Consider the following 23,608-nt stretch of genomic DNA (forward strand, 5'->3'; position numbering starts at 1 on the left):
CAAGAGTGTCTATATTAATATGGGACAAACATCAAAAAAAGATTATTACTAGAAATAAAGAGGAATATTCCACAATGATAAAAGGGGAAAATCATTAAAAAGGCACAATCTTAAATGGGCATATCCCTATCAAAAGAGCTTCAAAATACATGAAGCAAAAATGGATATAACTAAATGAAGAAATAAATCTACAACCATAGCTGGAGATTCCAACGCCTCTCTCAGTAGCTGAAAGAAAAAGTAGACACCTTCTCTCCCCCAAAATCAGTAAAGATATAGAAGATTTGAGTAACACCATGAGCCAACATAACCTAAAATGATATTACTGGAACAGTCACCAAGACAGACCATATGCAAGGCCATAAAACAAGTCTCAATACTTAGGAAAGAAGTTCTAAATAACTCATAGGTTAAAGAAGAAGGCAGAAGAGAAATTAGGAAATACTTTGCAATAGATGATAGTGAAAAGACAACACATCAAAATACATGGGATGCGGCTAAGCAGAGTCTAAAGGAAAATTTACAGCTTTAAATGCTTTTATTAGAAAAGATGACGTATAGAAATCAATGAGTTAAGCTCCCACCTTAAAAAGCGAGACAAAGAATAACAAATTAACTGCAAAATAAGCAGAAAAAATAAGAGTATAAATAAATGAAAAAAGAAGACAAGAACAATTGATTCTTTGAAAGAATTAACTGATAAACATCTAGCAAGGAAAAAAACAGAAGAAACAGAAATTACCAATACCAGGAAATTTTAAAGGGATACAATTATAGATCTCATAGATATTAAAACTATAATGGAATATTTAGAGCTAATGATTTTATGCTAATGACCTTGACAACTTAAAGGAAATGGAATATTCCTTAAAAAATACAAATTACTAAAAGTGATATACGAAGAAACAGAAAATCTAAATAGTCTCAGATCTATTAAACAAATGAGTTTATAATCAAAAACCATCCACAAAAAAACTTTATGTTCAGATGTCTTCGGTAAACTCTACCAAAAATTTAAGAAAAAATCTTACACACACTGTCAGAAAATAACAGAAGAGGAATTTCCTAACTAGTTTTATGAGGTCAGCATAATCCTGACACCAAAACTTGTCAAAGATATAAAAGAAAAGAAAATTACAGTCTAATATTCCTCATGAACAAAGATATAAAAATACTTAACAAAATATCAGCAAATCAAATCCAGCAATAGGTAAAAAGGATAATACATCACGACCAAGTGGAATTTCTCCCAGGAATGCAAATCTGATGAAGCATTCAAAAACCAATCAATGTCATTCAAAATATTAACAAAATAAAGGACAAAAACCATAGGACAATTTTCCAGACGATACAGAAAGAGCATCTGAAAATATTTAGCATCTATTTATGATACAAACTCTTAGCAAACTTGAAATGGAAGGGAGCCTGAAAGAATTTCTGAAGGGAATCTCAACCTGAAAAAGGACTTGTGCAGACAATCTAAGAATCATATTTCATGGGGAACACTGAACTTGCCCTCTCCAATACTGGAAACAAGGCAAGGGTATCCATTTTTCTCACATCTATTTAACAATATGTCAGAGGTGCTAGTCAGTGCAATCAGTCAAGAAAAATAAATAAAAGACATAAAAATTGGAAAAGAAATAAAACTGTTGTTAATAGTATGCCAACATGATTATGTACATAAAAAACTCCGTTTAATATTTTAAAAAAGAAACTATCAGAATAAGTGAATTTTAAAGGGTTGCAGGATACAAGGTCAACATACAACTACTAATTATACATCTATATAGAAGCAGCAAACAATGTGAAAATGAATTGTTTTAAGAAACAATTCCATCTACAATAGCATCAACAACACAAAATATTTAGAAAGAAAATTAACATAAGACATATAAGACCTCTATAGTAAAAATTACAAATAAGGCCTAGTGAAGAAACAGACAAGATGATTCTGAAATTTATTTGCAATACAAAGGACCTTGAGTAGCCAAAACAACTTTAAAAAGAAAAACAATGTTGGAGGGTTTATGCTACCTGATTTTAGGGTTTCTTTTAGTCATAGAAACAAGAAAGTGTGCTATGGGCATAGAATGGACGTAAAAATGAGTGAAACGGAAGAGTTCAGAAACAGACCTAGATACACATGGTCAATTTATTTTTGACAAAAGTGTCAAGACAATCCAAGGAGGAAAGAAAAGCCTTTGAACAAATATTGCTGGAACAACTGGATGTCCACATGGAAAAAACTAAACTCTGACTCCCACCTCATTCCATATACGAAGTTGAAATGGCTCATGACTTAAATGTAAAAGCTAAAACTATAAACCTTCTAGAAGAAAACATGTAAGAAAATCACTGCAACCTGGGGATGGATATGCAAAGATATTTTGGATAAGCATAAAACCTACTAATCATAAAACAAAAAAATTTATAAACAGGACCTCATCAAAATTAAAAATATCTGCTCATCAAAAGACATTACTAATAAAATGAATAGGAAACACTAGTCATGAAAAAATATATTTGCAGCACATATATCTGACAAAGGATGTACATCCAGAATACATAAAAGAACTCCCACAAATCAACAGTAAAAGACAAACAACCCAATTAGAAAATCAGCAAGAGACTTAAATATCTACCTCAAAAAGAAGACACCTGAATGGCCAACAAGCATGCAAAAAAGTGGTCAATATCATTAGTCACCAGAGAAATGCAAATTAAAACCACAATGCAATACCATCTTATATCCTCTAGACTCACTAAAATGAAAAAGACTTGACAGCACTAAATGTTGACAAGGATGTGGAGCAACTGGAACTTTCACACAATACTAGTGGAATATAAAATTGTACATTCAGTTTGGAGAACCGTTTGTTTTTATAAAGTTTCACATACACTTACTCTAAGAACCAACAATTCTAGTCTTGGGTATTTACTCAAGAGAAATGAAAACATATGCCCACAAATTTTTTTTTACAGAAATGCTCATAGCAGCATTATTTACAATAGTTCCAAACTGGAAACAACCCAAATGTCCACCAACAGGAGAACAGGTAAATGTTGTATATTCGTACAATGGCACTACTGAACAAAAAAAAATAATGAACTCCTGATACACACAATATCAATGATGCATTTCAAATCAGGTTAAGCAAAAGAAACTAAACACAATACCATATGATTCCATTCTTTATAAATTCCAAGAATAACAAAATTAATCTACAGTGTCAGAAATTAGAAATGGTTGTCTAGGGCAGTCGGGGCTTGGGGTTGCTTGAAAAGGGGCGTGGAGAAACTTTTGGGGGAGACAGAAATGTTCAGTATCTTGCTTTGGGTGGTAGTTACATGGGTATATACTGTGCAAACTCGTTGAACTAAACATTTTATATGTGTACATTTTACTGTATGTTCATTATACCACAATTTTTAAAATATCAAAAAAACCATTTAAAAAGTGTGGAGGGCAATCCAAAATATTAATAGTGATTGCTTCTGGGTGGTGGGATGATGGCAAATGTTTTCTTCTGTCAATTCACACATTTCTAAACTTTACAATTGTCTATTATGAACCCTCCTCCCCTCGTTTTCTATCCCTAGGTTTTATACTTTCACAAAGATGCCAAAATGTTACTAGTATTTATCTCCTGAAAGTAGGATTCTGGGCAATCAAAGGAAGTAAGTGTCAAGTTCTCCTTCTGTGGTGGGCATGTGGTTCGGGTCCCCACACGGGGTCTGAAAGGAGCGCAGGAGTTCAGGCAGAGGCAAGGCGGCACACTGAGAGGAGGAAGGGATCACACCGAGAGTCCCGCTCTGAACCCCGTGCTCTCTTTGAACTGGGGGGCAAGCCATAGAGTCCCCATTTCCTCACGCCTACAATGGAAGGAGGCGCCCCGTCCGCCTGAAGAGCGTTTTGTGAGTGTTACCTGAGACAGCTATGGTCTTAAAAAGCAAGAAGGAATCAGGTAGCAGTAACTTTAGCTATTACATGAAAAGCTAGAAAAAAGTCTCTCTCACAAGTCAGATTTATTACTTACAACCCTCTAAGAGGCAACAAGAAAAGCTATTGCTAGAGCAATTCTGCCCTTCCAAACGCAGAACCAAGAGCTCCTACCTGTTGGCGTGGTGATAGTGATTCTGCAGAGCATAGGATGCACACTGGGTATTTAACCGCTTTCTCTCAACCTCCTTCCAACCATCTTCTGTCCACTTTCTCTTGATCTGCTTCTCGTGTTTTTTCCCCACGTACTCAGCATAGGTCTGGATGCGATAGCTTTCCGCATACTTGCTGGTATTGACAGCTACAAGGAAAAGAAAAGATGCCTGTAAGAGTCTGGCCTAGCCTCAGAGATGTCACTGAGGTAGTCAAAGCAGCCCTGGGTTCAGGGCTGAGCTCCCACCCTGGCCCTGCTGCTGAGAAGCCGGGTGGCCTTGGGAACGTGTTCCATTGACTCTGCCAGTCTGAGTTTCCTCATCTGGAGAAAGAGAGACACTGCCCCCTAATCTCACCTACAGTGTGCAAGTGCTCTGTAAAGAATCATAATGTAAGGAAGTAAAACGTTAATTTTCAAAATATTTGCAGGCAACATTTTCTGCTTGAAAATTATTCATTTTCAGAGTAAGAAAATGAAAAAACAAAACACAAAACAAAACCACCATGGGAAAACTGTAAACTCTCACTTCTTTTATTCAAAATAAAAATGACAAGAAAAGCAGTACTGACGGTGGTGCTGATCACTGTGTCAAATACTGACAGTCTGTGCCCAGCGTTTTGCACACATGATGTCTAATCTTCACAAGACACTTGGCAAGGGAGGAAGGGCTTTTTCCGATGAGAAAGCAGGGGCAGAGACGTCAGATGATTTACTGCAGGCCAGACCACAAGTGAGTGGCAGCCGTGGGATGCAAAAACCAGGTTACTGTGAGCCTAAGGCCAGGGCCCTTGTTGCCACCCTGTTCCTCACTTTCGATTCTGCAAATTCAAGATATCCCTGCAATACCTGAGACAAGCCTCTTCTCCTCCTGCTTTTAAAGACTGCTAATTCTCTGTAATGTGCCTCTGGCTGGTGAGAGTACTTGAAAGTTGGAGCTTATTCCGTCCTTGGTGCTAAGGCTTGACTAAGCCAAGTCAGTTCTGTTGTAATCCCTTGCTCTCTCCTTCTCAGAGGCTGGTGGGATGGAATATGCTGGGAGTGTCGGAGTGAGAGCCCACGGAAGGCCTGCTGGCGGACGCGTACCCATTTGTTGGTTCTGGCTTATGCAGCTGAGCAATACTCTCCTAGCCCACTATCACTGCCTACGGTTACTACCCACAGTGGCAGTGACAGTAAGAGTCTGGTCACGCTGGCAGGGGCTGTTCGGGGCAGACTTGATACCTGGATGGCTGCAAAAGCACCATGACGTCTGAAACAGAATCTGTATACCCAGTCCTAGGCAAAGTTTTGGTACAGAGCAGTTCTCAATAAATATTACACGAATGAATGCATGGCAGAAGGCAGCAAGTGATGAGATGCATTCTTTGAGCACGTCAGAAGTGTCAAGGGACTCGAGCATATTAGGGACCTTAAATCGGGGGAAAGACAACTGTATGAGAGGCAGATGCTCCACATAGCCAACACCTGACACCTGCCATCTTCACTCCAAGAGGACCAGATGTGATGAAAACTTCTCAGGACAATCGTGCTTTACAGAACGTCATGCCCTAAATGTTTAGCCATATAAGGAGCAAAACAAAGCAACAAAAAGAAGAAGAAGAAAAAAAACCCACTTCTTTAAGAAACACACATTTTTACTAAGAAGTTTGCTGTACTTTTCAAATATTCACTCTCGAGTCAAAGAGGGGAAAAAACCTTCAGAGTATTAAAGAACCTTCATATTACACAAAATCTCCCAAAGAAGTAGAGTGAGTTACTGAAATGTGAACTCAAAACAGCATGTTCTGACTCACTCACAAGGAGCTCAACAGAGAAAACATCCAGTTCTGGAGAGGTGCTATCGACCAAAGTCACTCATGTCAGAGAACCTTTCTTGAAATAGGATCCATTCTTGAAAACCTTACTCCTCAAGACAGTCCCTTTTCCTGCTTTCAATGGGCCACGTTCCTGACTTTTTCTCCTCATTTATCTAACCATCCAACAATTTATACATCCAACAAACATCATCCATCTATGCTCCCATCCAGTAATTGCTCACCGAGTGTCTGTCCCAGAGACTGTGCTGGGCATTTGCTAAAACAAGACACAGTCTCCACCCTCTTAAGTTCTCCCACTCACGTGCAAGCTTTATGTAGAGCTGACTTCCTTGCAAGCTTGAGACCACCTACCAAAACAGGTTAATCTACCAAGCTGATACATAATGAGAACGCACAGATTCCACCATCATTATTTCTGCTGATGGTTGGCAAATGAGCATCTCTGGATTTTCCTCTGTAAGTTTCCTTCCCTAATTCAGCAGGTTTATTTTGCAAGTGTGTCCAAAAGGGATGACATCTACAGTTCTCTCTCTCTCAAGTTTAATGTGGACTACCAAGTAAGAGCAGGCTTGACTCAATATTCCCTGTGAAAGCAAAGGTGATGATAGGGTCATAAAGGAGCCAAGATGATCTATTTAACAGTATCCAATTGTTCCCAATAATTTAGCTCTCAGCCCCATGGACAAACGCTACAAACAACTCCCTGAGCACGGCCAGGAATTTATCTGAGCACATTTGGAATTAGGATCACTTAAAAGGGGAAACAAATAACAATCCACTTTTCACTGCTGGCCTTCACACGGCAATAATTTACCAGCGTTCCTTCAGGTCCCAGCAGCTTTGCAGCGCTTGGCCTTTAATCTAGAAGCCAAGCTCTGGCTCAAAGCCACCCCTCTAATGGATGAATCAGCAAAATGAATTGGCTGTCAGCTGTGTCCTCCAGCGATTCCAGCTCCCGTCAGAAGCGGCATGTAGCAGGCTGCTTGGTAACGCTAACCTTTTCCAAATTTGTCAGGGAAATGATTCAAGGCCATCTTTCGGTCGTGCCACTTTGTTAAAGCCACTGGGGACCCAAACACACTGAGAGCCGTCCGTGTTTCCTTGCAGGTGAGCGAGAGCAGCTCCTCTCACGTAACAGTTTCATCCACTCACAGCTTCATTGTGCGGGGGCCGCCGTCTCCTGACACTCTGCACACATTACAGCATTTAATCTTCCCAGCAACCCCATGGAGAAAGGAGGTTCTAGTCAGCACACAGATAAAGAGACTGAGCAGCAGGGAAGCTAAGCAGCTTGCCTAAGGTCTCGGAGGCAAGTAACAACGCTGGTCTGGAACCAAGATGTGACGTTTAAAAAATGACACATTGCCACACATCTGCCATATATTTCTGTGTATTTATGTGTTTATTTAGAGCAACAATTATCTTATAAAATACTTCCTTTACTAGGAAGTTTTAAAAAATTGCCTAAAATTTTTAGATTTTTTTTCCCCTTTGACTCTAGAGTGAATATTTGAAAAGTACAGCAAACTTCTTAGTAAAAATTTGTGTTTTAGATTTTTTTCCTAAAAATTTAGAACTTTCCATTACTATCAAGCAACGTCTCCCCACCCAAGTTTAGACGCATTATGTTCATGGACAAGAAGACTTAACAGCAGGTGTGGCCTCCTGCCTCGATTGGTCTGTAGATTTAATGCGACTCCAGCAAAAAAAAAGCCAACATGTTAAATAAAACATTGAACAGACTTTAAATGAAATTAGAAACAAGTCTCAACAGAAAACAGCAGTGGTAGTGCCTGGGGAGGAGGTCAACTACAAAGGGGATGAAGGAACTGCCCTGTATCTTGACTGCATTTGTTGAAACATAGAACTGCACAACAAACAGGGTAGTTTTACTGTCTATAAATTATACCCGAGTTATCCTGCGGTATTTGGAAGGGTGATTCCAAAATTTAAATGGAAGAACAAACGGGCCGACAACAGTCCAGACATTTCTGAAGAAGAATAAGGAAGGGGGACTTGTCTTGCTGGCTAAAAAAAGCTTATTATAAAGCCAGAGTAATTAAAGGCAGTGTAGGAGTAGTGCAGAGAAAAACAAACTGACCAATGGTATAGAAGAACCCAGAAATATAGACTTATGCATCTGTGAAACTTTGATTTTTGACAGAGACAGCATGACAGGCAGTGTGGAAAAGGAAAAGGTGGAAAAATTGTTTATCCATAGGAAAAAAGTGAAATTGGATTCTTACACCACGCCGAAAAATCAACTCCAGATGGATGAAGAACTTAAATGTCAAAAGCAAGCTTTGAAAACTTGAAAAGAAAATGTAAATGAATATCTTTCTGAGCTTGAAGTAGGAAAGAATTTACAGAGATACAAAAAATGTTAAGCATAAAAAAAGATCAATAAGTTTGGCTACATTAATGTGAAAATTTTTGTCCATCAGAGGACACTTTAAAGAGAGTGAAGACAAGCTACAAACCGGGAGAAGATATTTGTAACACATGCAACTGACGGAGGATTAGCACCAGAAGATATAAAAATGCCTACAAATCAGCGAGAAAACACCCAGCAGAAAAATGGGCAAGAGACGTGAAAAGCACGCATAGTCATTTCACAGAAAAGCATATAACGCCAATAATTACATAAGGAGTTGCTCAAATTCAGGCAAAAGCAAATTCTGAGCACAGTGAGATATCATTTTGTAGAGGGAGAGGGAGAGAGGGGGAATGACAGGGAACAGGGAGAGAACCAAAAAAGCAAGAAAACTGATTAGGACAAGTTCAGGATAGAGGCTGCGCCTGGCTGGGGATCAGGAGGTTGGGAGGACGGGCGAGGGGAGGAACGACAGATAGATGCCATTTGTCAGCAATATCTTAGTTCTTCGGTTGAATGGTGGTTTCACAGATGTTCATTACATTTTAAACAAACAAATAGTTTAGGTTTTCTGTCGTTTACCCTGTCCAACTACTAAGGGCCATTTCCAAAACAGACTGTCCAAGTTAGAAGGTCTCTGTAAGACCAGGTAAAGGTTATTCCCGTTTCAATGTCTTTGGTGATACGGAGCTGCCCCTGAGTGGTCCCTGTGGTGCACATGAGCACAGCTGCTGAGACGCCAGACTTCTCACAGCTTCCTCAGGGAGCTAAGGACATTTGTGCAGCCTGGTCATCAGGCTGCTGGAATGAGTTTATTGCAGCTACTGGCAGGGCTGGGGTGGGGTGGGAGTGGGGGTGGGGAGAACATTAGGAAACTGCTGAAGCAGTTACATACCATTAGCCCTGTGATTTTTCCGAACACTATCCTCAGCTAACATCAAGTTCTCCATTTCTAAGAGAATTACCTAGATTCTTATTAACCCAACGGTTACAAGAAGAGACATATTTATTGGATACTTACTCTGTGAGGAATGGAAAATTCTGTAAGCATATCCTGACTTTATAGATAAAGAAACTGAAGCTCAGAAGAAGCGACTAGTTCAAGGTCTCAAAGATCACAAGTGTTTGGGCTGGGATCCAAACCAAAGCTGACATTCTCTTCATGACACTGCATGCATTGGAAGGGTCCTGCTGGTGTCATTTAGAGTTAAGAGAGGCAAATACATCTGTGTAGATGCAGAGTCTGCCCATCTCTCCACAAACAGACCTGTGTAACAGCAGAAGGAATCTTTGCATGGTAACTTGGTATGTGAACCCGCCACTGAAGTGACATGTGCTGAGTGGCCTCCGCCAGCCTGGCAGGCCCAAACCCTCCACCCTGTACACCAGTGTGTGCTTTAGTGCTCTTGGGTACCGACTCTGGAAGCCCTGTCAGCGGCCTCTCCGTACTGCTCCACAGCCTCCAGCCTGGGCCCTGCACTACGGTGCTCCCTCATGCTGGGTTTCACCCCGAACCAGGATGACCCCAGATGCTGCTCTGTGTTTGCTTGTTTACTTAAATATGAACATACTGGATACAAAAGTTTTCTCATATTCCACATAATTTTGATCAGGTTTGGGTTTTCAACAGAGTAACCACTTCTCTACTTTCACCAGGTAGAGAATGGATGGTTTTATCTTGGATTCTATGGGAGAGCAAACTTGAAAATCTTTAAAGAAAGGAGTTAAAAACAAAACACTCAACCCTAAGGGTCACTATGAACATTTTCCTGTGTCCAAAAAAAGGATCTTAGATGTATTTCCCGTCAACCATCCAAGAGACTAGGCAGACAGCACGTTAGGTGCACGGTGGAACTCACATCACGCAGGATCTACAGAAGCACGCCAAAACACAGCCGCTTCCAGTGTGCATCATGCAGGATCTACAGAAGCACGCTGAAACACAGCCGCTTCCAGTGTGCATCACGCAGGATCTACAGAAGCACGCCGAAACACAGCCGCTTCCAGTGTGCCCAAGGAGCTCACGGTGGGCAGGCCAGCCCAGAAAGCGACAGCCCTCTCTTTGACCCTTTCCAGTCCGTCCCTTCCCTACCGACATGATCCATTCTCTCCTGTAAAACCCTCAGAATCTTCAAGATAAACCCAAAGCTGCCAGGGTCTCACACGGGGCCCTCAGTAACAATCGAGCTCTGTCCGGCTCTCTCACCTCAACTCTTCCTCTCTTCCCACATTTAGCCACAGGGCCAGCCGTTCTTTGAGGCAAGGGACCATACCTTACTCATCTTTGTGGTGCCTGGGTCCTACCATGGTACTTTTGCAGGAATTAATCTAAGATTATGCAAGGAAAGGAGGGAAGAAATACAGCTTTTATATCTGCTGGCAGCCTGTTTCTACGCAAGAGAAAAAAGCCAGAACCAGGATACATATTCACCAGGATAAAATTTTCAGTTAAAAATTCCACATGCAAGCCTGATCTAGTGGATGAAAAGCCCTGGACTGGAAACAGGAGGAGGTGGCTCTGACCATAAAGAGCAGGTTCCCTTGAGAAGTAACAACGCGTGCACGTCGCCACAGCTGAGCCTCGCGGCCACACTGGGAAGAAACCTCAGTGGCAGGGGCAGGCTCGGCGACTGACTGCCTTGCCTCAGGCACACGGTTAGGACCCTGGCTTGTGATTCCTAGTCCCCTGTTCTTCCTTCATATGGCAGGTACTTCTCCAGCGAAGGGTAATTTTTGTTTTTTAAGTACTAAGGCTGAAAGCATAAAAACTAAGACCCGTGCAGGAGATCCAAGGCCCGTACAGAGGAAGATAGAAATACTGCAGGGAGGGGCAGAGGGGCACGTGATCATTCCTCTCTGCTTTCCCAAGGTCTCCATCACAGCGCCTGACATGTAGGAGGCAGCTGGTAAACAAAACGAACTCAGGAGAAGGAAGCAGGCTCAGGTGACTGTGCTCACAGAGATGCGAAGCACAGAGTGTGACAGCCAGAGCAGCTGAGTGTTTCAAATGCCTTCCACATGTCCCTCACCCGCTCCTTATCACTGTGAAGGTAGGTGTCCTTATCCCTGCTTACCGATAAGGCTAAGAGAAAACTCAACTGGGACCCAGCGAGGAAGTGGCAGAGCAGGGCGAGGGTTCCGCCACCTCAGACTGTGTGCTCTCTCTGCTCAGCTAAAGGACAGGCACTCCTTCTGATCACGGTCCCACTGCTCACTGCACCTCACAGTTCTCTAATTAAGGCCAAGAAAGTGGAGGAGAAAACTCTCTTTACAAATTGGACAAAAGCTGACATGTGGATATGGTGGCATTTACGTAAAACCTACGCAAACGGAAGCAACAAAGAGGGAAAACCACTGGTTCTGAGGCCACAAAGGCCTGGGTTCAAATCCTGCGCAAACCTCATCTTGCCTGAGGCAAGCCACCTGCATAACCCAGCTCCTGTTTCTTCATCCACAAGATGGGCATATCTACCTACCTTACAAGGCTATTAGGAAGAGCAGAGAGTATGTACACAAAGCTTTTAGCACAAGGCCTGGGCCATAGTTAATTCATTAATTATGCATAGTTAATGACGCTACTGCTGTTAAATCACAAAACATAGTTCAGACAGAAACTGTGCCTAAGCCAATATAAGATATTGTGTAGTGATACAGACTCAGTGAGCTGTAGCCCATCACACCTTGGTGTGCTAGAAGTGAGGGTAGCCTGATACACCTGAGTCCGCAAGAGCTCATGGGAAATCGCCATCATTTAGAATATGGAGGCAATGTAGCAAAATCTTTCCCATGCAAAAATATTGAAATAAAATGGACAATATAGGAAAAAAATATATAAACCAATATATCAACTATCTCGACAAGTATAAAGTCAAAAAGCCTAAACTATAATTTCTCAAAATTGTACAGAGACCGAAATTGGTCAATTAATTTTCACTAACTCTCCTGACAACACCATAGTCTGCCTTGGAAACATCCATCTCATTCATTCATTCAGCAGACACTGGCCCTAGGCTGGGCTGGGCGCTGGGGTGTGGCAGAAGGGAAGAGACACTCTCTACCCTGAGGCAGCCTGCAATGTAGAAAGAGAGGAAAGGAAAGGACAGACTGGCAGGGAAACAGCAGGTCGGCAAGAATCTAGGTGAAGAATGATGAGTTACCACCAGGAGGGGCAGCAGGGAAGGAGAAGAGACGATAAACACAGATTATGACGGGCTGACCGAGAGGCGAAGAGGCTGCTCTCTGAGCTCCGAGTTCCCATGGCCTATGCCAACCGCCTTAGCATCTAATGAATGATGTCACTAAGGAACATTGCTTCCATTAACCAGCCCGGTGGGGTTTTTTTTTTCTTTTTCATGGTTATTAGCTGAAAAGTCTATTAAAAATAAATAAAGCTACCATTTATTGAAGACTTACCATATATCAAGAACTGTGCTAACTGCTTTCCAAACAAATGTATTTAGTGGTCACTTGTTCATTTATTCATCCACCCATTTGTTTATGAATACAGACACTGATGTATTAAATTCTCATTTGTTCATTTATTCATCTATCCATTCATTCAGGAACAAACAAACTGTCTTCTAACACTAGGCCAGTGGGGCTGTGAGGGCGAATCAGAGACACAGTCCTTGTATTCACGGAGAGAGAGAGACAGTGTCCAGAGCGCCACATGTGTGCTGAGGGTTAGCAAAGGAGAAGTGCTCTGGGGTCTCCAGTGGGGAGCTGATCAAACCTAGCACACAGAGTTGTTTTCCTAAGGAAAAGACATTCGAGTCTTTCCTGAGACTTAGGAGATGGTGTAAAAAACACTGGGGGTGGGAAACTGTGTTCCAGGCAGAAGGAACATGAAGTGGCCAATCTCTGAGTGAGGAGGGAAAGGAAAGACGACCTTAATGGCGAGAGGGAAGAGGGAGCGCGTGGTGAAGCTAGAGTGACGGACCCCACAAAGGGCCTCTGGCCATGCTAAGTGCAGCGGGAGCCACCACAAGGATTTCAGGCAGGAGGAAGACATGATCTGATGTGTGCTTCTACAAGATCACTGTGATCGAAGGGGGAAGAAAGGAATAAGGATGGAGAGGACACGCAGTAAGAAAAGAAGTCATTGATCACTGTACAGGCAGGTAAGAGCAGGCACGGAAGCCTGGGAAGCTGCAGGCTGAAATCGAGGAGGGCCAACCTAGAAAGTGCGGTGCTGTGGATGCAGGAAGGAAGAAGGGGCCAATGGACTGAGCAACTGGGCAAGAGGAGGAGAGGGTCTGGTGGCATTTCGCCCCGGAGGTCACTGGGGACCTTAGTGAGAGTCAGTTCAGTGGTGTGTGGAGAGCACAGCCAGATGAGAGTGAGAGGAACTCCCTGAGGCAAGGATGATGCATGCAGACCGGCTGGATTTGTAAAAGGAAAGAAAGCATCAGGAGCAAAGGCGAGCTGGGATCTTGGGAGTTCTTCTGAAAAGACAGAAGGGGTTCAGCAGGTTTTTGCATTGTCAGAAAGAAGTCACTGGGTGGGCACAGGGATAAAGGATTGTGTGAGGCCCCGGAGAGGAGACGGGGCCGAGAGCACACGTGTGGGTTCCACTTCCAAGAGAAGGGAGGTGTGGATGTAGAGCATTGAGAACCTGCGGGCAGGAAGCTGCCCCTGGAAGTTGGCTGTTTCCTGGGTCGGGGGGTGGGTCCTCCCGAGAGCACTAGGGCTGGAGAGCAGGAAGACAGGAAGAGCAGAAACGGCCACGGAGCCAGTTCCTGATGAGAACCCAGCCATAGAGAGGGGCCTTCTCTGCAAAGTCTTACTAATCTGCCCGGGATCTTTTCTCCTCCAACAACCCCACAAGGTGAGCAGTGACTATATCTATATACGTTTTTTGCTGGGAAAGATTTGCCCGGAGCTAACATCTGTTGCGAATCTTCCTCCTTTTTCTTCCTCCCCAAAGCCCCAACTCACAGCTGTATATTCTAGTTGTAGGTCCTTCTAGCTCTTCCATGCGAGCTGCCACCACAGCATGGCCACCAACAGATAAGTGGTGTGGCTCCATGCCTGGGAACCAAACCTGGGCCAACAAAGCAGAGTGTGCCAAACTTCAACCACTAGGCCATCAGAGCTGGCTCAACAGTAACTCTATTTTTACAGACATGGAACTAGAGGCTGAGAGAGGTTAGGAACCTGCCGAGGGCCAAAGTAACTGAGTGGCGGGGCTGGATTAGAATCCCCATCTCCCTGACTTGGACATATTCTTTGGACGACTGTTCTAACCTACCCCTCAAAGCTGTCAACAAAGCAGCTGCTCTAAACCCAAGGCAAACAAAAACCAGCTTTCACAAGTGCTGACACAGCTCCTTACAAGGTGGGGTGCTGATGTGCAGAAGGGAAGATGGAATTTTACGACAGAGTCAAATAGGAGCAGATGGAGTTCCAAAGGAGTGTAGAATTGAGAGTAACTTTAAAAAAGAGACAGAGAGCATACCTTCTTCGTCCTCTTTTTCCTCTTCATTTTTTAAAGATGAAAAACACAACTCAGCATAGGAGTTGGGAAGCAATTCCATACTTAACAGTCTCGATGAACTTGACAGACAGCTGAAAGACCTAAGAATTTACAACATTCTTCACACTTCATGGGAGAAAATTAAGATTGATGTCTCAACTACCAGGAACAACTTAAAATAAAATCAAAGATCTCCTAGATCGTGAGAAATGGCAGATCTGAAACAGCAGATTCTAAACATCAAAAACACTGAGTTCTATTCTAAGGAAGACGAAACAGCACACGGTTTAGTTATACTATTTTATAACAATATCCTTAAGATCTGCTTATACATATAACGTAAAGGACTACAAATAAATAATAATCATGGTTTATAGAGAGGTTACTATGCATGAGGTGCTGGATTAGCTCTAATCTTAACATATTATCCTATATTCTATAATACCCTAACAGATTAACCTTAGCATATTCTCTTTCATTTCTAATCCTACCTCTACAAAACAGCCCTATTTTGAATATGACAAAATGGAGCCCCAGGCAGCTTAAGTCACTTGCCTGAGGTCACAACGCTAGAAGTTGGTAAATGGCCAGATTTAACCCATCACTGACACAACTTCCACTACACGAGTGCCTTTCACGCTGTAATGGCAGCATACGGTGTGCACTAAGTTTTAAATTGCAACAGCATTACCAAACAATACCTACCTTTACTACATGCAACCCACTCTGATGTTTCTTATTCTGTTTCTTTCTCTCTTCTTTTTTTATACTGGTGTCAGCCAGCATTGATTTCCTGACCCACTAACGGCCCCTGACCTGAAGTCTGAAACATGCCACAGCTCAGTGACACCCACCATTCAAAATGGCATTTCCACACAACAATGTGCTTTGTGTTCTAAAAGGTTAATCAACAAAAGAACTTTTAGGACACAATCTATTCACCAACCAGAGCCTGTGTGTAACTGAACTGCTGGCCGGAGGTAGCTGCTGGGTCCACAGTCAGAGTTAAGTAGGTTTCTTTAATCGAGACCAGTTCTTGCTAACGATGCTTCAGGTGCCAGATACAAATACACACCAAATATAAATGTACACCACACACCCCCCCAGCCAATACTTTTGGACTACGTAACCTGGCAGCTTACTGGCCTGTTTATGAAGCGTGAAATCACAATTTTAGTGGTATTGTGATAAAGCCTAAGTACAGCACTATCTTTTCTCCACTTCCCACAACCACGTTTGCAGAAAGCCTGACAGAGCAGTACATTTTAAGTTGTAAAGGTCTCCAATAGTTGAAAAGCTTACAGTCTGTCTGTTTATAAGCCAACCAGAAAAAGGAGATGCTGTACTGCAATATTTACACCTTCATTAAATGTCTCTCTGCATGTTTTGATGTGGTTTTCATTTGATAAAAGAATTTACTTATATCTCCTGACTCAGCTTATTCATTACCCAGGAGGAAAGGAGGGGACCTGGAGACAGAATGAGAATGACAGGCCCTTGTCAGTCAGGCAGGGCTGAGCTATCTCACCTGCAAGGTGAGTCATTACCCCTGGGAGAGAGAGGTATCAGTCACCAGAAGCAGCCTCCAATTAAGGAAGGAGTCACAGAAATTCCATAGAAACTATAAATGGAATAACTCTATGATTCCGTTTAACCATTCCTTGCCAGCTACCAGACCGACTCAGCACTCTTATGTGGGTACCATGATGCTACCCTGGGAACAGGAGTCCTCTTCTTAGTCCCACCTTTCACCTCTGCCCCACTCCCCACCCCTGCAATCCATCTATGGATGGGGAACATTCTGAAACTTACATCGAACGTTGACTCGCTTCTCCAGTGTCTCCAGGACACCCTACATATGATCTGTCACCACTAAAAAGGTTTAGAAAAGTGCCAACACAAACTCCTTTAACACTTAGGCCAGCTGCCTCCACGCCTTCGCAGAGCCCTCACTGGCACGGTGCCTACTCTTTGTGGAGAGAGAACTGTTTAATAACAAAAGGGATGAAATCTGCTCTTCAGACTACAGGTTGCCTTGGGACAATGAAATGTATGTTATAACTGGCAACGTCTGACTTCAGAAGAGGATACCAAAAAACATCACACACTTCTCTGAAGGGGAAATAAACAAAGAATGATGAAGTTAGTTTTACCTTCCACATACAATTTTACTCATCTTTCCTAGGATGATGTGCTCAATGACTAATTTATTTCGCTGGTAGGTTCTGTCTACAGACCACAGACTAAAACCTAAAGATTCCCAAACATTCCAAATGGGTGGCACAGAACTGAATGAGAATTATATTGATTTTTGTTTTCTTTTTTCTTTTTTTTTGTGAGGAAGATTGTTGCTGAGCTAACATCTGTGCCAATTTTCCTTTATTTTGTATGTGGGATGCTACCACAGCACGGCTTGATGAATGGTGTGTAGGTCCACGCCCAGGAGCCAAACCTGTGAACCCCAGGCCACCAAAGCGGAGCGCGCAAACTGAAACCACTAAACCACTGGACTGGCCCCAGAATTATATTGATTTTAAAGTTCAATCCCACGTTGGCAGTTAACACATTCATCCTATATTTGTATTATTTTTCTCCTTTTAAATTACCAAATCACCTCCGGATAGACTTCATGATTTTAGGAAGACTATTCCACCTCTTTATTTTCTTCTGCCATAAGTCTGTCTCCTGTTAGGGGAGGCCATCTGCTGTCAACATCAGTGGTCAGACCTACAGGCAATGTTCAGGTTTGACACAAGCACATCCAGCTGCCAAAAGCAGCTAATACAAACTCAGTGACATTTCTCTCGAGTTGAATACATATATACACAGGAGAGGGGGAGAAGGAAAGAAAGGAGAGCGAGGAAGACGCGGATAGGGAGGAAGGGGCGGTGAGAGCATAGCCGCGCGAGAGTCAGGAGCAGCTGTTCCCATGTGGTAAGTGCTTTTGGGAGCCGGCAACTCCCAAAATTCAAAGAAGTAAGGAGTTCTTCACCACTCCTGCACATTTAAAGAACCTGTGAAATTCTTTGCCAGCAGGAGAATAAGGAAGATTTTTTTTTAAAGTGATATTGACATTTTTCAGCTTCCTTGTCTCAAGTTGTTAATATCTCTAGGTTGTTCCAAATATTCATTTTGTTTTCCACATCCTAAGGAGAAGTTAATGTAGATCTTTTTGTCTATTTGGACATCCAATGCCAGATCAACTGATGAGACAAAAGAGTCAAGCTTTACATTTAAAAATATTTATATAAAAAAATTAACACAATGGTAAGTCTTGCGATATTACTACACTCTGCAGTATTCTGGAATATTTTATAACATTATATCTTAAAACTCCCAATGATCCAAGGGTTTCCTACAATGCCAAACTACTCAACACAAATTAGGAAACTGAAAGCGACTTCTGAAAGTCATATATCTGTACTGAAGAACACAAAATGCTTGATAATGGAGCATTCGTGGATTTAAAAAAGTACTCTCTACATTATTATTCCCTAGAAAAATATTACCATCCTTTAAATTTTAACTCTCAAGTCCCACATCTAATGCCTCTAACATAAGGAAAGTCTCAATGTAAAGCATGTAAACTCAAGTACGTCTGTTTGATGAATGAATTTACTTATCTTGCCTTTGCACAGTATTAGGCTGTGGCTTTCATGAAGAAAAATGTGAATATCTGCCAGCAGCTTCCACGGGACGCAGACGGAAAGCTCCACAAACCCCGTTTTCCAGTGAGCTCGCAGAGAGTGCCCCGCGCCCTGTGCCAGGTCGGGGCGGCAGGAACAGGCCTTCACCAACAGGGAAAGAACAAGCCAGGCTCGCTTCTAAGCCTACAACTGGATCCTTCTCTCAAAGCCAAATCAGCAGCAGGGAGGTGCATGGCCACAGACTCTGCTGCTACGTGACATTCGGTGAGAGTCCGCAGGTCTGAATCACAAAGGAGGCAATTTTAACTAACATAAAAAAGAACATGCTTTCACTAATTCCCCTCAGGACTTGATTTGGGAGTCAAACTGCCCAGCTTCTACCTTCAAGTGATATAGAAATGAGAGAAGAGACAGCAAATGTTAAAATGCAGGCAGAGGCTTGAGAAACCAAGGAGAAAGTCCGCTTACAGAGCTAAGTTTCTCTCCTACTCCACCCTGAGTGGTCAGCCAAGAGCGGATAGAGGGCTTTTGGTGAAGTAGGTAGAAAAAAGCCCCACCAACTCTCAGGTTGCCAGGCAACATGGCACATTTTATGAAGGCAGCACGATGAGAATCCTCGGAGGGCTAGCTGGAACGCGGCACCCTGCGTTCTCCCAAGCGCACGGCTGGTCGCCTCCCCTGCACGTCCTCTCCCCACAAACACACGCTGGGAGGAATGCATCAGGAGGCAGCTCCCCGAAGGCAGCCCGAAAGTCCCAGACCAGGAGCAAAACGCGTGGCAATCGGGCATGTTCTTTCTCCAACTCAAGCCAGAGGGCAGCCGGAAGTCACGGCTGTTGCCAAAAAGAGCACAGGCAGACCCTGTGCTTGGTTCCCTGGAAGCCCTGCCTAAACGCTGTTTGGATTATTAAAAACAAAAGAGTCTGACCGCTGCCTGATTGAAAAGATTTTAATCACACGGTCTCAGCAGATGGCCCCGTGGCATGAGTGTGCACTGGGGGTGGGAGAGTTCTGCCACTGGACTACCACTTCACCTCGCTGGGCAACTGTCGCCTTATCTTTGAGCTGGCGTGCTTTCCACAGTTCCTTTCAGGGAGGGCAGCCAGCACTGTGGAGCTGCAACAGGGCGTACGTGTGCGTGGGGGAGAGGGGCAGGGAGATGAAAGGGGAAAACTGCGTTTGGTCAAAATGACCCTTGAAAACTCCCTTTGGAGGCACAACGCTGGCATCCAACATGGCTGTTTTTCCCTCCAGTGTCAGAACACACTGCTGTTTCTTCTCCTGCACACCAGAGGAAGAAGACAGCTCGCAGTGAGACCATGTTATTGAACGCACACGCGTGCGAGCACACACGGTTTCTACATCAGCGGAAGGCTCGCTACAGGCAGAATGTGAGAAGTGATATTCATGTGGGAAAAGCAGATCCATAGCTCCCATTTCCTCTCCGACTCTCTTGGACACAGACTTTCACCAAGCAGAGTGACAAGCAAAACCAGTCTCACTATGGAAAAAATAATTTCCCCAAAGGAGTAAATTTGAATACACACAAGTTTAAAAAATTTATGATGCAACTCTAGTTGGGACCCAGTGAATATACAATCGATGCCTTTGTGCCTGTCCTCTGATCACACATACCCAAGCTAGATCTTGGAAGACAAGGCACGAGTTTCAGTCATTTTATATCACCAGTGATATTTCTCCAGGAGAGAACATCTAACACAGCTGCTTCTCTCTGCTTCCAAACAGCCCTGTGCTTGCAATCACTACGAGACACTGAATAACCGTGGCTTGACTTCCCAGGGCATGGATTTTACTAGATGAGAGAGGAAAAGTTAAATAATTAAACTGGTAATTTAAAACATTTTAATATTAAAATAAAATGGATGTTTTATAGAGTGGAATTTTTTAAATCTGCGAGAATGGTTTAAATAAAACACAAGACTGCAGAGAAATCGTAACTTGTACTCCCCTCCTTCCTCTCTCCCGCCACTCCCCAAATGCCCGTGAGCATTCCTATCCGCTCTCCTTTGGTGTCAGGGGTCCTTGGTGGAAGCTGAGGAATACCTCCTCCCACAGAGCCCCTTCGTAATAAATAGTAGCTGAATGAACGACCAAGTCTCTTTCCCAGGGGAGTAAGAACATCAGAAGGGAGAAGAAACCCCCACCTTCTCTTCTTGGCAGCAAGGTGGTGAATGTAATGTCCACATAGAGTAGTTTACACAGGACAATTTGTCCTCTAGATTCACAAGTGACACTCACGGAGCTGTTAGGAGTTCTTCGTGGTTAGAAGCAATCCTGGAAAGAGCTGACTGCTGTGAGCAAAGGGCAATGAAATATCTATTTTTCCAGCATAGGTGACAGAAATGGACGTGTCATGGATAAGCAAGGAAAGCTGAGGGCAGCCTAAGATGAGAGGGTGTGCTCTCACAGTTCAAAGAAATCTGTCTGCAAGCGGTTCTAAGCCCGCACACCTGTGGACACAATGGGAGGGTGGGAATCCTGTCCTGTAAGCTCGCATCCTGGCCCTCGTTCCCTTGACCAGTATTTCTTGGCCAATGTGAAGTGGTCTCCTGGCATCAGTCAGCTCATCTACCAGGATGGTCTGGACCAGGACTGGGCAAGCTTTGAGCGGCAAGGGCCCCCTGCACCAGAGCCGCAATCATTCCTGAGACTACGTCCCCCTTAGTACACATTGCTGATGCTCCAGGCCCTGCGGCCCTCACTGTAGGAAGGGAAAACAGAAACCTGCCGAATGCCTTGCCCTAAGTCTTGCAGCTAGCGTAAGGAGAGGAAGCGGCATTCAAACCCGAGGCATTTCAGTCATTTTACCAACCAAGAAGAATGATCTCAAGGAAGCTACCATGCGCCGGCCACCGACTCTGCTAGTTCTCCCAAGCAGGGAAGACAGGCCCACGGCGCCAGTTCTTTCTACGTCCTTCTTCAGCAGACAGGTCCACTGACTGTCAGTGAATGTTCTGTCTAAATGGGAAGGGGCTTGGAGCCACTTGGAGCCTTTGACCTAGTGATTCCTCTCTTAGGAAACGAGTCTATGAAAACAATCTGAAATGACGACTAACTTTTAACGCACAAAGATGTCTGAAGATCAAAAAATATACATGTATATATACACATATATTTAAAAAAACCACAAACAAGCCTTCTAAATCTTCAACAGTAGGGAAATAGCTAAATAATTATGCTATTCATATTCGTTAAAAATTATGCTTTTCAAGGGGATAATAATCAAACCATAAATAATAAATTCCATGGCTAATTATTTGGACGAAAGTAACTGAATGCCTACCTCACCAGTTACATCACTGATTCATCCAACAAATATTTGCTGATCACCTACTATGTATCAGGTACTATTTTAGGCATTGAAAATACATTTAGAATAAAAATCTTTGCCCTCCTGGATAGTGGTTATACAGGTGTGTTCACCTTGAGATAATTCCTTGAACAGTATACTTTGATACATGCACTTTTCTGTATGTATGTTAAACCTCAATTTAAAAGTAAAAAAAGCCTGCCTTCACGGAGTCTACATTCCAGCGGTGGAATACGGACACTGAGCAAAGTAACACGCATTGTGCACATACAGTCTATGCAGAAAAAGAAAGGCAGGAGTGCTGAGCTGGGAGCTGCAATTTTAATAAAGTGGTCAGAGAAAGTCTCAATGATAGAATTGCCAAATAAAAATACAGGACGCCTTGTTATAGTCACATTTCAGATAAGCAACAAGTCATTTTTTAGAGTCAGTATATTCCATACGCTCTTTGAGACATACTTATTTTAACTAAAATCTGGCAACCCCACTTACTGATGAGGGGGCATTTGAGCAAAACTCATCCCTAATGGATTGAATACTGAACGCTTCTAAATAGCACACCAAAGTTAGACACTATAAGAATAAATTGATAGTTATCACTATGGAAAAATGTAAAACTTAGCTGTAGCAAAATAGACTATATCAAGAAGTACACAACAAATTGGGGCAAATATTTGCAAAATGCAAAATTCAGAATCTGGGCTTCAGTTTCTTCTACAATACAGAGGAGGAAAATAGTACCTTCATTTCATAGAGCTGTTATGAAGATTTCAGAACAGTGTCTAGTATCTAATAACTAACAGTTTAGTAAATGTTAGAAATGAGTAATAATCATAATAAAAATGTACTTACCAATCAATAAGAAAAGCACACAATTCACAAAATAAGAAGAACCAATTAAACCTTTCCAAATAATTCTAGTGCCCACTTTGACAACACATACATTAAAATTTGAATGACATCCTTGCACAAGTATTACCCACAGAGTACTTATTAATTAAGAAGGGGGAAAACTACAATGGAGCAATGTGAGGTCACCATTTAACTAAGTGATCAAATGAAACATCGGTAATAATGGAACAAATTGAAGTCACGTGCCTCTCGTTGTGAAGTGTTAACACATCACCTCTGTAGTACTCCTGCCAAAAATGCTTAATCTGAATCTTATCATGAGAGAGAGAAACCAAAACTGAAGGACACTGCAAAACAACAACTGGTCTGAACTCTTCAAAAAATGTCAATGTTATGAAAAACAAAAACAGGCTGGGGACTGTTCTAGACTAAAAGAGATTAAAGAGCTACGATGACTAAATGCAATATATTTTGACTGGATCTTGCATCAAAAAATAAAATAAAAAACTGTAAGAGACATTATTGGGACATCTGGGGAAACTTCATTATGGCTTGAACATTCAATCATATCAATACCAGAAATTTCGTACAATAAAAAAATTATATGCACAGACACGTTCATGTAGGTCTATATTACAAACGCAGACATATGTATGCGCATACGTGTATGTGCAGTGCAGGGGGGGAGATAGAAGCAAATACGACAAAATGCTGCCATCTTATCTATAGGTTCAAAATTTTTCAAAATAAAAAGTTGGAGGAGGTGCTGGCCAGAGCAATTCGGCAGGAAAAAAAAATAAAAGGAATCCAAATAGGTAACGAAGAAGTAAAACTCGCGTTGTTTGCAGACGACATGATCTTATACATAGAAAACCCCAAAGAATCCACAGAAAAACTATTAGAAATAATCAACAACTACAGCAAAGTAGCAGGGTATAAAATTAACGTGCATAAA

The 23,608-nt window shown here is 42.5% G+C and overlaps 1 protein-coding gene across 4 annotated transcripts in view; it reads right to left on the reverse strand.

Moving 5' to 3' along the window:
• Nucleotides 1–23,608, reverse strand: part of PARN (poly(A)-specific ribonuclease) — a 149,471-nt gene that overhangs the window by 37,979 nt on the left and 87,884 nt on the right. For all 4 annotated transcript variants that reach the window (XM_046667652.1, XM_046667656.1, XM_046667653.1 and 1 more), the window contains one exon: nucleotides 4,118–4,304. In XM_046667652.1, coding sequence (XP_046523608.1) covers nucleotides 4,118–4,304 — 187 coding nt within the window. The remainder of the gene's footprint in view (nucleotides 1–4,117; nucleotides 4,305–23,608) is intronic.

Source organism: Equus quagga, chromosome 7, assembly GCF_021613505.1.
Source record: "Equus quagga isolate Etosha38 chromosome 7, UCLA_HA_Equagga_1.0, whole genome shotgun sequence".
NCBI lineage: Eukaryota > Metazoa > Chordata > Mammalia > Perissodactyla > Equidae > Equus > Equus quagga.